Raw genomic sequence first — 13,038 nt, 5'->3', positions numbered from 1 at the left:
ACCTGCACATGATCTCATGGGTGAGCAGCACTCGGCACATTTCGGGGTTCTTGTCCTGCCCCTCATAGATGATGGCCTGGGGGAGGGGGAGGTGCACGGGCTGGAGGGGAAGGAGCCTCCTCTCCAATGCAAGTGGCAACACAGAGACCAGGGGGCAATGCAAGACAATCTGTGGCCCTATACTGACATCTCCCAAGATAGGCAGAAGGAGGCCCTGGCCTCCGGGAAGAGCATGCCTTCCGCCTTGCTCTGGGGAAGCCCAAGAGCACAAAGCAGGAGCTTGGAGCTTGGCAGCCGAAGCGGAGGATGAACCTCCCCCTAAACCAGGATCACCACTGGGGTGACCAGAGTGGTATGAGGCCTGCAAATTCTGTTTATTTGCAGGCAGCTCTTCCCAGAGTTTGCTCTGCTTGGGATCAATGGGGTCCCCAACTAGGACCAAAGTCAGGCAGCTGGTGGGGTAGACACACTCTACTCCTGTCCTGCATCATGCCCCTCCTCTCACCCCTGGGCATTCTCCTGTGTGCAGGCTGTTCCCATGCTCCTCGTGGACCTCTGCTGCTGCTCATGAGCCCTGTCCTTCTCATTATCCCTGCCAGCCAGTCAGCCCCAAGGCTGGCACAGCTGCTTCTTCCTCCATGCCTGTCTCCTTCCCAGCCCAGGCCTGGACTTCCCCTTGGACTGCTGGATCTCCTCCTCACCAGCCTCCTGGCCTCCTTCTCCCTGAAGCAAGGGGAGCTTCCTAAACAGCAAATCTAGCTTCCCAGTTTATAACCCTCCGGGTCTTCCCCCATTTGTGGGCTCCCTCTCCCTCCTCCCTTCCAAACCCATCCCCCACACGGTCCACTTGGCATTGCCTGGCCTGCCTCCCTCATCCCAGTGACCACAGGCCTTCCAGAAACAAATCTAACTTCCTCTGCCCTGGGACTGGGTGGATACTGCCTGTGGAAAGCCCAAGTCTTCACCCTGCATTCCTTGCCCACTAATCTGGCCCATTTGAGACTCTGTCCCCTTCTTCTTCCTAGCACACACAACGTCTCTGAAAAGCACTGAAGCTTGGGACCCTAACTTGGTTAAATGGATCAAGGCCTACTCAGGTTTCAATCACTCCCAACTCGTTATGCTGGACCCCTGAGCCTCCTTCCTGTGAGCAGCACATCAGAAGGTGCCGAGGGTCTGCTGTGGAAGCTCCTGGGAGTCTCAGATCCCCTTTACTGGACAAGTGCCCTGCCCCCAGCTGTGGTTGGTGTTGGCTGCTGAGGGCTCTCTCTTGAGAATTGCTCTCAGTGGCTGGAGCTGTGTGGGCTGAAGCTGTCTGGGAGGTCACACCCTTAGGAGCAGTCCCCAGTCAATGACTGACTGATACAGGGTACAAAATGCTGGCTTCCTTGCTCCAAGCTTCTCTAGAGCTCCCTGTGCAGCTTCCTGGCCTGCTGCCCTCCCCTTCCTCCTGCAAGCTCCCTCCAGTCTCCCCACTAAACTATATGCAGCTGAGTTCCCAACTCAGGCTGGGCTGCTAGAGGGTGTGACCTAAGTCAGGGTCTTTGTACAAAGATCTCTAGGCTAGAGGGCAAGAACAATACAGCCTCCTAGGCAGGAGGAGGAGGATGGGGGAGCCAGACCCAGGGGGATGAAGGGCATGGGGAGGTTAGGGCAGGGACGAAGATGCTCACTCAGACCAAGGGGAGACAGGGTTGCAAGGCGGGATGGGTCTGAGCACCCCGAGGGCTGGCTCACCTGCTTGGACATGGAGTCGATGAGACGCACATAGAGGTCTTGCTCTGTCCGAAGTCCTGGTGGGGGGGGATAGTGGAGAGGGTTTCCTGTCAGGGCAACATCCGCAGCCTCGATGACCAGTCCACACCCACACCCTCCCAGCGCCGACAAGTGGAGCACTGGGTGTTGCACAGGGCTGTGGTGCCCAGACTTCCTCAGGGTCAGGACCAGGCAGGGGCAGTGGCCTTCACTCACCATTGTTATACACCAACCGGAGACGGTAATGGATCCCATTGTTTGTCTTTTCAGCCCCGGGTTCCTGCGGGGACAATATGGAGAGGACACTCAGGTGCTCAGGGACCCTCACCCACTGCCTCCTCCTAGCTCCACCCACTCCACTCCCTTCCAGTCACCCACCCTTCTCCACTCATCCAGCTACCCATGCATCCGCCCCAGAGTGTGTGGGGAGGGGTCCCTCCCAGGGCCAGGCCCAGCCAAGCCCACGAGCCTCTCACTCGGTCCTTTTCCACGAAGTCGATGAAGGCTGTGCGCTCCACCTCCACAGGCTGCCCCTGCCGGTCGTACATGGCCAGCACGAAGTGGAAGAAGTTGGATTTCCTGAGGTTGGAGGGGGGCTGCTTCTCAAAATGTGCCCGTGCCAGGCCCACGCCACTGCAGGAGGAAATGAGCTACAGACCCCTGGGAAGGCCCTCCTGGGGAAAGATGCCAGTCCCTCCGGCTAGGCCCATGCCACTGAGGGAGGGAAGGAGCTGGGAACCACCAGATGGCCTCCCCTCCAGGAAAGGCCCCAATGACTCAGGCCAGGCAGGCAGGTTGGCCAGGACTTGGCTCCAATATGTCAAAAATTTGGGCACGAAATCCACCTGGACGGGTCATTTCCACCCCGGCCAGGACCATCTCGCCTCGGGATGGAGATTCTCAGCACTGAGCTCATCCTAGCCTCTCCCCTTGGGAACAAGAGACACAGCAGATGACTTGGGGGGGCAGCCCGGAGGCCTCCTTCCCAGGCGCTTCCCTGGGCTGCACGATGTCCAAAATCTGAGGTACAAACCAATCTATCTTACTGACCAAAGATCTGTGACTGCCCTGTAGGGCCTCAAGAGGCACTTGGGAGGGCCTGGAACAAATATTCCACTGAACCCCAGCTCACGACTGGGCTTCCATGAGCCTGTGGTCTTGCCTGGGGAATGACAATGTCCATCAGACCCTCAGTGACATCAAACTGGCTCAGGGCCACTAGGCTGCCCAGCCTCGACCCTAGGCTATGGTTGAAGGTAGGAAGCACCCTTCCCAGGTTCGAGGGACCCGCCTCAGGCTTTGGGAAAGACAATCACAGGCTCTCTTGGGCAGGAGGAGCTTTTCGTCTGGCCTTGCCAGCTCTCCCCTGGTTAAGTAGAAACCATGCCCCAAAACAAGGCCAGGGTGAGAGCAGAAGAAAGGGAAGAACCGAGGCCCTGTTCACCAAACATTTCCTGAACTCCAATGATGTACCAAGCATCAGACATATGTCAACAACTGGGAATGGAGTCAAATGCCTCCGGGGGGGGGGGGGAGGAGACAGTTATAGGGAGCTGTGACAAAAGACAGGGACAGATGTTCCCCAAAAGATGTTATCATGCAAAAAACTAGAGAAGCCCAAGGAAGAAAAAATTCTTTTTGTGATTAGAGGAAGACTTCATGGAGGTGGTGGCTTTTTCCCAGGTCCTTGAGAAATAAATAGGAGCCCAATAGGTGGAGGAGGCAAAAAGGCAGAACAAATAGCATAAGAAATAGCTGTATGTCTGAGAGTTGGTGTCAATGGACCATACATTTTAAAAAAGCAGAGTGGGGACCAGGGACTGTATAATGCCAGCACTTTAGAAGGCCCAGGGAGGATCACTTGAGGTCAAGAGTTCATGAACAGCCTGGACAACATAGCAAGATCTTGTCTCTACCAAAATACCAATAAACAAATAAATAAATAAAGAATTAGCCAAGCATAGTGTGTGCCTGTAGTCCCAGCTACTTGGGAGGCTGATGCAGGAGGATTTTTTAAGCCCAGGAGTTGAAGGCTGCAGTGAGCCGTGATCTTGCCTCTATACACTATACTCCAGCCTGGGCAACAAAGTGAAATACTGACTTAAAAAAAAAAGCAGCTAAGTGGGGAGAAAAAAGTTTGTAGTGGAAGTTCATACCAGACCATGCAGGAACACAAACACCAGGGGAAGGAGTTTAGACTTTCTTCTCTGAGCCAGGATCTTCCAAAGTGTGTTCCTTAGATCTCCCATGGCTCCAGAAAAGGGTGCCGTGGCCATAATTACTGGGAAATGCAGTTTCATAGCATATGAAGCTGCATTTCCCAGCAATTTGGGGGCCCTGGGATACCCTCCAGGAATAGATCCTGCTTGAGTTGGCTCCCCATGGCCAGTGCTTCCCATGTGTGGTTCTCAATGATCCCCACCTCCTTTTACTCATGTGTTACATAGTTAGCCCCCTCTCATATTGTGTCTGGATTGGTCTCTGTGGCCAGTAGAATGCAGCAGAAGTGATGGAATACAACTTCCAAGGTTAGGTTGTAAAAGCATTGTGGCTTCTGCCTTGTTCTCTCTCTCGGATCAGCCATTCAAAGGGAAGCCAGTTGCCATGTTGTGAGGACACTCAAGCAGCCCTATGGAGAGGTTCACATGGAGAAGAACTGAGGCCTCTTACCAATAGCCAGCACTAACTTGCTGGCTTGAGCTACCTTGGAAACAGATCCACCAGCCTCAGTCAAACCTTCAGATGATTGCAACCCCAGCTCTCACCTTGACAGCAGCCTTGCGAAAGGCTCTGAGCCAGAACCACCCAGCTAAATGGCTCCTTAGCTTCTGACTCTCAGAAACTGTGTGACATAACAAATGTTTGTTGTTATAAGTTGCTAAGTTTTGGAGTAATCTTTCAATGCAGCAATAGATAACTAATATACAATACTTACTTGACTACAGAGCACTTTTGTTGAAGGATACAGATTGGGAAACATGACTAAAGCCTGCTAGAAAGTTCTGAAACCAGGCAGGGCTTAGAGAATATAATGGAGGGGGGTGTGTGCAGCATGGGGGATGAATAAGAGGTTGCTGCAGGGATTCAGGGAAGAGGATGAGGATGGTGGAACTGCTTTGAGAGCCATTTAGCCCAGCTTTTCCAGATGCCTGGCATGGACATGTGACAATTGCTGCTCTATTCGTCGTTGCTACTTCACATTTGTCTTCATATAACTTTAATGTACTCTTTTGCCTGGCTCCATGCTAAGCTATAACAACTGGAATGTCACGGGCATGAGGGACTTGCTATTGTTTTACTCAGACAGATGATCATAAATATACAAATAATGAAATAAAAATGGTTCCTGAGAGCCTGCTCCCTCAGTGGCCCATGTGACATGCTGACTCAGGAGGCAGAAGCAGTAGATCTTCTTGTCCCCTAATCAAGATGAAGGTGGCCACCAACACCATTCCTTTCCTACCAAAGGTTCTTTCTACAGATGCTCCTTTCCCAGCAACTTTACCCTGGCTCCAGCCTCCCTCTTCCCCTCCCCCACTGCCCTCAGGCTGCAGTCCTTTCTAGTTGAGGCCTTGACCAGCCCCCGACTCTCCTCCCCAGCCAGCAAGAGGAAGGGAAGCCCAGAAGAGGGCTTTCTCACAGCGGGGCCCTGATTGCTGCTGATGAATATGCTAATGAGGCATCAGCCCGGAGCTCCTCCTTCCAGCTCCCAGGACCAGCTTAGTTTGAACTCCACCCGAGGGATGGGTTTCAGGCCACCTAGTGGGAGAGAAGGGCAGAGGAGGTGGGTTTGTGAAGCAATCTCAGGTCCTGGGTCTTTTACTCTGTCATCTAGTCCAGGAAAGATGCCTGGAAGGCTCTCAGACAGCAGGGAGGGAAGCTACAGAGAAAGAGGCCTTGGCAGAGGAGAAGTGGATGCTGAGATATAGCGGAATCTCCTGGACCACTCCACAAGCCCTTCATACACAGACACTCTGCACTGACCAGGTCAATTCCAGACTTGCAGAAGGAATCAATGATTCTGGCCTGAGCATCCTCTCCTACCTATCCCCTGTGGCAGGTATCACCAGTCCTGGGTCCTGGCTGCCCCCCCAGCTCCTGCCAGGCTCCTGTGGACCAGACCTGGGAAGTCTGGCCTAAGCCCCAAGCCAAGCTCCCTTCACAGCATCTGCCTTCTCTGCAGGAGGGGACTGCTGGGGAGAGAGAACACAGGGATCAGGGAGGGGGAAGACAGCAGGGGTCTGAGCCAGTGTCCAGTGCTGCCAGCTGAGGTTATGAAGGGGACGGCCTCACATGCCTGTGACCTGCCCCATAGCAGGGTTGGGCTCAGTTCCACCACTGTTGAGGCATTTTAGAGTAGCATCCTGCCCTTTCCCACCATGGCTCAATAGAGCTGAGGCACAGTCATCCTCCCAGGCTCACGCCTACCCGGTGGGGCAGCACTGCTGGTTTACAGCTTCAGGACAGGGTTCTTGTTGTGGACAACAACAGAACGATATTGATGACAGCCCCAGCCCCCTTGTGGCCAGGGGAGGATTGCCAAGTGAGCAAGATCTCTGCAGGGCACACGCAGGGCTGCTCCTTGCCTGGGAATGTCTCCAGCTTACACTGTTCGTAGCCCTGCCAGACTTGGAGAAACTCGAGGTAAGACGAGAGAAGGTTTTGTTTTAAAGACAGTCTAGTATTTCCTACAAACAAGAGAGAAGAACAGAGAGCCACAGAGGCAGGTGTGGAGGGCGCCTCCATCTCCTGATTGACTCCAAGGTCCCCCTGCCCCCAACGTGCAGGAGGTGACCAATCAGCACCTGTTGAATGGGATTGCAAGCCCCAGAGGGGCAGGGCTGGGAAGGGTGAAGGGGAGGTGTTTTTCATCCCTTAGGAATAGCTGATCCTCTTGTAACATGAAAACAAACCCAAATTAAAGAACAGAAAGAAAGAAACACAGAGATAAGCTCAAACAACCCAGGAGGTGCTGAGTGGTCTAATTAACCCAGATGGGCACATTCTGGGTGCAGATGTGTGGGGTACAGATGGGAAGCAGAGGCTGCTGTCTGCTCTCAGACTGGCTTAGAGGCAGGAAAATGTGGCTCAAGGCCAATGTCTCTGAATCTGTGGTCTCCAAAGTGGGGCGGCCCAGGACAACCACAGGGGTGGGGTGGGGGAAACTTTGAGGATATCTGTTGATATGTATCCTTAATCTAAAAGAAAGAAAGATGGAGGGAAGGGGGAATGGAGCCCCCGAAGCCTGAGAGGCAAGTGTTTTATTTGGGTGCCCCTGGAAGCAGACCCTGAGACAAGGATTCAAATACCAGCAGTTTATTTGGACAGCGATTCCAGGAAAAACCGAGGGGCGTGGAGTGAGTGGTTTGAAAAAGATGGATAAGCAGTCACTAAAGGGTGCATCTCCAACAAGGTACCACTAGGGGCACCTGGAGCTCAATCCCGTTGGTACTGACTCTGGAAACAGAACAGCATATGTGCCAGAGGGATGGGTGAGAGAGAGCTGGGGTACTTATCCAGTCAGTCGTTGGTTAAGGGCGTCCAGGGCTGTTACTCTTCAGGTACTCGTGGCCTGCCATGTGAATGGCCAGAGCAGGCTCTGGCAGCCTGAGCAAGCCCTCGAGCAAAGGGGAGCAGATGGCAGCAGAAGCAGACCCTTCTCCCAGGGTCCTGAGGGGATACGAGTCAGCACCACCCACCAGCCATCCACAAACCTGGCCTGTGGTGGAAGGAAGCCTGCAAAGCTACAGCCCCGAGGGCCTGAGCACAGCTTGGCAGGTATCCATTTACGACAAATGTAAGTCAGAACTGCCTCACCTGGCACTTGTATTGCTGGAGCCCATAATTCAGAAACATTTGGTTCACTTAGCTTCATTAGTGAACAAACCATGCCACATAAGTGCCTTTTTTAGATAAATGCAACTGAATGACAAAACCAGCCATCTTAACCAATTCTGTAAGACTCCAACATGAACGATACCTTTCCTTGCTTTCATAAAAAGACTGTTTAAAGCCGGGCTCGGTGGCTCAGCCTGTAATCCCGCACCTTTGGGAGGCTGAGGTAAGTGGATTGCCTGAGCCCCTGGGTTCGAGACCTGCCTGGGCAGCGAGACCTCATCTCTACAATAAATCAAAAAATCAACCGGGCGTGGTAGTGCGCGCCTGTAGTTCCAGCTACTTGGAAGGCTGAGGCAGAAGGATCGCTAGAGCCCAGCAGGTCAAGGCTGCAGTGGCTGGGAGCGGTCACTGCACTCCAGTCTGGGCGACAGAGTGAGACTCCGACTTAAAAAAAAAAAAGACTGTTTAAAACACAACATTCAAAATGCTTTCCTCTCAGTCCCAGAGCATGCTGAGGCAGTGGGGCATTTGCTCCTGTACTAGAGAACCCAGATTGGGAGGAGAACATGCTCACTCTTCACTGTGCCCCACTCACCGCTTCCCATTGTTTGTTCTGAAATAGACCGAAAAGTCAAGGAGATGGTTTGTGACACCAGAAAAGATTTTGTTTGCACAAATACCTTTCAGTTGAGATAAACCTGCCTTGTAGCAACCATGAGTGTGCATGAACTTCGAGCACTGTGTTGGGAGTTCAGGTTCAAGTCAACACCAAGGGTGACCTGATCTTCCCAGCCTGGGTCATTCAGGTGGCCTGTGCTCCAGATACATGGGGATGTCCATGGCAATATGGGGGCTGCAGAGTTGTCTGGCTGTGGTGGCTGGGACCCTGGAGATGCTCCTTTGCCAGCCTGAGCAGGATGCCCCAGGGCCCTTCTCATGCCAGCCTGTCTACCCTGCCACCATTGTCTGGTCCTGACAATGGTCCCCCCAAAGTCTCTGGTCTCTATTCACATGACCACTCATGACTCTTCACATGCTGGACTACGTGCTTAGTATAAATATGAGCAATTTAACAACAGTTGACTCAAACCTCACAGAGGACTAGTGACCAAGGATGGAGCCTCAGCCTCCCTTCAGAGGTACCCCAGGCCTTCTGCCTTCTCTTCCTCCCAACAAATTCTAACTTTTGGCTGCCTGGACAGTCCAAAGTTCTGAGCAGTACCTTGGCTTGGGCCCGATCCATCTTTGAGTCTGGAATCTGGAATGCTGGGGAAACGGGGGACAAGCCCTGATGTCATTGGCCACAAGGGGAGGGTCTTTGTCAGCATCTCCTCCCCACTTCGGGAGATGGAAGGAGCAAAAAGTGTATGTCTCCCGCATCTCCTCCCTTTCCTCAGGTTTCCCTAAAGTCTCTCTCTGCTAAATCCACCTCTTCTTTGCCCCATTCTGACATGGCTTCCTAAGTCCCCCATTCCTTTCCTCTGCATCCTCCCTTCCTTGAGCCCACCGCCTCCAGACACCCTCTGGACCCCTAGGACAGCTGATAATCATCAGGCTGTGCTGGCATCCCTGCTCCTGCCCCAGCCAAGATCTATCGGCCTAGCTCTGTCTGGCCCTGACATGCCCAGAGCCTGGCCACACTGCAGACCATGGAAGATAAAAGCAGCAGCTCACTGGGGCACACCCACCTCAACAATGCAGGCAGAGGGAGGGCCTGCTGGTTAGAGGCAGCTGCCCAGAGCCTGTGTCCAGATGGTCCTGCTGGAGAGGAGGTTTGAGGCCAGGGAGACTCCCTATCCCCTCTTTCCACTGCCCCAGCAGCTGCCCTGCTCACCTGCCCCAGGAAATCAACCCAGCAACCAAGGCCCCTCAAGGAGGTGGGGAGGGAAAGATCTCACTGACCTGCTCTGTCCCTCAGTTCTGCCTAAAGACTACCCATCTTGCTTCTCATCTACCCACCCTCTTGCCACCCACCCACAGGCCTGCCTGCCAGGTCCCAGGCTGGGGATCAGCTATGAATTATTAAAGCAAACAAAAGCATTTCCTAGCAGGGAGCCTAGCCTGCAGCTGCTTACAGGAAAGGCAGCCCCAGCTGGCCTCCCTTCTGGGGCCCTGCTAGTGTGCTGGGACCTACTCTGGGGGGAGAGCTGGCCTGGGTCCTCCAGGGGTCTCCTCCAGGGGGAAGGCTGGCCTGTCCCCTGTAGAGGTCTCTCCAGACTGGGAAGCACATCAAAGAGAAGAGGACTACTTCTGTGCTGTGCACACCAGTAGGAGGACTTGGGTCTACAGGGGAGTCATGAGACAGAGGGGAGGAGTTGGGCAAATGGGTTTCGGAGATAAAGTTCCACTGGTTCTGGGCAGGAGCTGGGGTCCTTGTATAATCTTCCCTGGTAAGGAGACCCTGGTAGAGAGAGGCAACCCTCTCCAGCAGGCTTCTCATCCTTTCCCTCCCCCACTGCCCCCAGTTGAAGGGTACGCAGCCCCTCTGTTCTCCCTACCCCTTTCCTTACTGTTGGCAGAGGCTCCCTCACTTATCTTAGCAGGTCTCTGAAATTTCCCTCTTCACCCGCCTTCTGTAAAATCCTGGCCTTGTTGTAAAAGCCAACTTGTAGAACTGGAGAGGGTCCTGGATCAGGTGGAACCTAGAGCCCTTCTGGGTCAAGAGGGGATCCCCACAGAAAGGGACTCGAGAGCCTTCAGAGACACACTCCTGCTTTCTTCTTCAGCAGATATTCGTTGTCCCCCTCAGCAGATACTGACGAGTCCAGTATGAACTCCTTGACCCTGTCCTGGGAGCTGTATGCACAGGGATGAATGGGCCATCACCATTGCCCTAGAGGAAATCCCCAGCTGGCAAGACAAGGAAGACCGGGACCAGCAGACAACAGCAGATACTGGCCTATGGTAAGCATCCTTAGGCCACAGTAAGAACTGTTCCCCTGGGCAGGGTGGGAGGGCACAGACAGAGAAGACACTGGGTGGGTCCTGAGGCTAGTAAGGCTTGATTCAGTGGGTGAGTGGTTGCTGAGAGCAGGGGGACTGTTTCAAGAGAAGTTAGGAATTGCTGGTGGTGGGTCAGCTGATTCTCCAAGGACCCACTGCACGCCGAGTATCGTGCCAAGATTGGGAAAGAAGACTGGGGTCAGACTGTGATAGTCTTGGGTGCTGAGTATCCAGAAGGAAACGGGCGTGGGGGTGGGTTGCTCTATTTTTAATCAAGGGAGAGACATGTCAGAGAAAAGTACTTTGGAAGTATTGTTTTGGTCCCCAGTGAATGAAAGATGGTTTGAGGGGAGTGGTGAGAGGCTGGGGCAGGGGCGCTGGGCCAGGAGGCCAAGGTGGTGAACAAGGGGACAGTTAACCTTCAAGACAGGGAGGAATGGGGGGAGGGGCAAGCGAGTCTCATTGTTAAAAGTAGGCTGTGGGCACTGAGATTGGGATTATGACACCGAAGGGAATCTCCCTAGGCGGTGTCTGTGGGGTGAAGGTCAGGCAGGCATCTAAGACAACTCTCAGATCCCAGGCAGCCCTGGGGGAGAGCATGCCTGTGAAAGCCCTGGGGGAGAGCATGCCTGTGATGAGAGGAAGGGAAGCTGGGTGAAGAGGGAGGCAGGGATGGGGGGAGGACAGGCAACACTGGGAAGAATGAGGAGATGGATTAGGGAGCCGGCAAGAGAGTCAACCAGACAAACAAGCAGGTGTCTCCAGACTTGGGGATTCACAGAGCAGGGCTGAAGAAACACCCCTATTCAATTGCTCAACCTCACTCAAGAGCCTCCCATGAGCAGACAACACTGCTGGAGTCCGGTCCTCTGGGCCCCGTCCCCACACTGCTGGCACCCCACGAAGGCTACGAGGGCACTGCCTCCTTCACACTTGCTCCCCCTTGTCGGATCTGCTGCCTTTGGGCAGGCACGGAGGGAAAGGTCAGACAGAAATGGAACCTTAACTCCCAGAAGCCCCACTGGAGCCCCCTCCTTACCAGGAGCTCACACCACACAGCCGGTGGGGGGTGGGGGGGATGAAGAGGGAGCCGCGTTAAGAAACGGACCATCTCAAGTTAAACAAAAAGCCAGAACTAACAGAAAAACAGGCAGGACGGAGAACTGTTAGCATAGCACAGTGAAACGCAAGTTAATGGGAAGGAAATATACTACAGTGTTGACAGTAGTCGTGTTAGAGAGGTAGGATTTGGTTTTTTATTTTCCAGTGTTTTGGGAAGACAGTTATATCACTCGTAAAACTTGTGGAGATTAACTCATCCACTAGCCCCTTTCTCCTCCTGAAGAGATCAGCTCCAGACAGAGCTCCCTCCTAATAGCCACGAAAGGACAGGCACGCAGAAACAGAGCTCCAGTGTGCACGTGGAACACGGTGCGTGTCCGTTGCAGGATGAGACTGTGGTGGCCATGAGCCTGGACAGGACTGGGGGTGTCAGGCCTTGTCTGCCCTGGCAACCCCCAGCCAGAATCAGCTCCAGGCTGCTGGACAGCAGCCTCTTGGACTTCCCAGAAGCCTAGCGCCCACCCTGTCCCGGCTGTCTGCAGAGCCGTTACTTCCCTAGTCCTAACCCCAGTGAACTCCCCGGAGGATGTCTAAATGCCCTCCCCCATGCTCACGGTTGGAGGCACAAAAAGCCTGGGGCTTTGGGGGTGAGTCTATAAACTTTTAACGTTCCCGTCCAAATCCCAAGTGAACCCCCCACCCAGGACCCCTGCGCAGGGGTCAGGGGAGACAGGCGTGGGTGCCGGGTTCCCTGGGACTCGCTGTCTCACTTACCTACCAGAGCGACGCCTGACGAAGAGAGGCAGGGGCCTGTCCCATTGCCCGCCCCATCTGTCCACCCAGGCCGGCTGCCCAATAATCACTTCCCCGCTGTTCAGCCCCCTGGTCGCTTCTCTGGCTCCACACACCCCCATCCTCCAACGCCGAGGGGCGTGGGAAAGGAGAAGGAGGCTGGGTTTCTTGCCTTTCCTGAATTGGACAAGAAGAGGCACGGGGACTGCCCAGGAAGGAGGGGCTGGACCCTCGTGGACGGCCGGTGGCTGTGGGCCGTGGCTCAGGGGCTGCGGGCAGCGGGGATGTCGCCTCCTTCAGAGCCGCAGTCGGCCGGGCCGGGCTGATGTTCACCGCTGCGCGCGCGAGCGACCGTCGGAAGTCAGAGCCGGGACTGCCCGGAGTGGAGGCGAAGCTCCGCCCCGGCCCGCCCCACGCCCTCCGAGGAAGCGCGGGCGCTGGGACCGGCGTGCGGGAGAGCCCGCCGGGGCAGTCCAGAGTCAGGGCTCTTCCACCCCTCGCTCCAGCGGCCGAGAAAGCTGAGCGGAGGCGGGCGCGGAACGGTCCGCCCGAGCGCACCGGGTCGCGTCCGAGCGCTTACCTCTGCGCCGCGGTGCTGGCGTCCAGGATGCCCGCGCCCTGCATCCAGGAGCGCACGGAGCCCAGGCC

The 13,038-nt window shown here is 54.8% G+C and overlaps 1 protein-coding gene across 1 annotated transcript in view; it reads right to left on the bottom strand.

Annotated features, from left to right (window-relative positions):
- EBF4 (early B-cell factor 4) overlaps positions 1 to 13,032 on the bottom strand; it is a gene marked incomplete at its 5' end in the record, with an annotated part of 64,757 nt that extends 51,725 nt beyond the window's left edge. The window contains 5 exons of the mRNA XM_021707649.1: positions 3 to 76; positions 1,738 to 1,793; positions 1,972 to 2,035; positions 2,232 to 2,388; positions 12,971 to 13,032. Coding sequence (XP_021563324.1) covers positions 3 to 76; positions 1,738 to 1,793; positions 1,972 to 2,035; positions 2,232 to 2,388; positions 12,971 to 13,032 — 413 coding nt within the window. The remainder of the gene's footprint in view (positions 1 to 2; positions 77 to 1,737; positions 1,794 to 1,971; positions 2,036 to 2,231; positions 2,389 to 12,970) is intronic.
- Between the last annotated feature and the right edge of the window lie 6 nt (positions 13,033 to 13,038).

The sequence above is a fragment of the Carlito syrichta genome, unplaced genomic scaffold (assembly GCF_000164805.1).
Source record: "Carlito syrichta isolate Samal-C Ts95f unplaced genomic scaffold, Tarsius_syrichta-2.0.1 Scaffold123312, whole genome shotgun sequence".
Lineage (NCBI taxonomy): Eukaryota > Metazoa > Chordata > Mammalia > Primates > Tarsiidae > Carlito > Carlito syrichta.
Note: the sequence above shows the minus strand (reverse complement) of the source record. Positions and strands in the feature narration are given on the sequence as shown.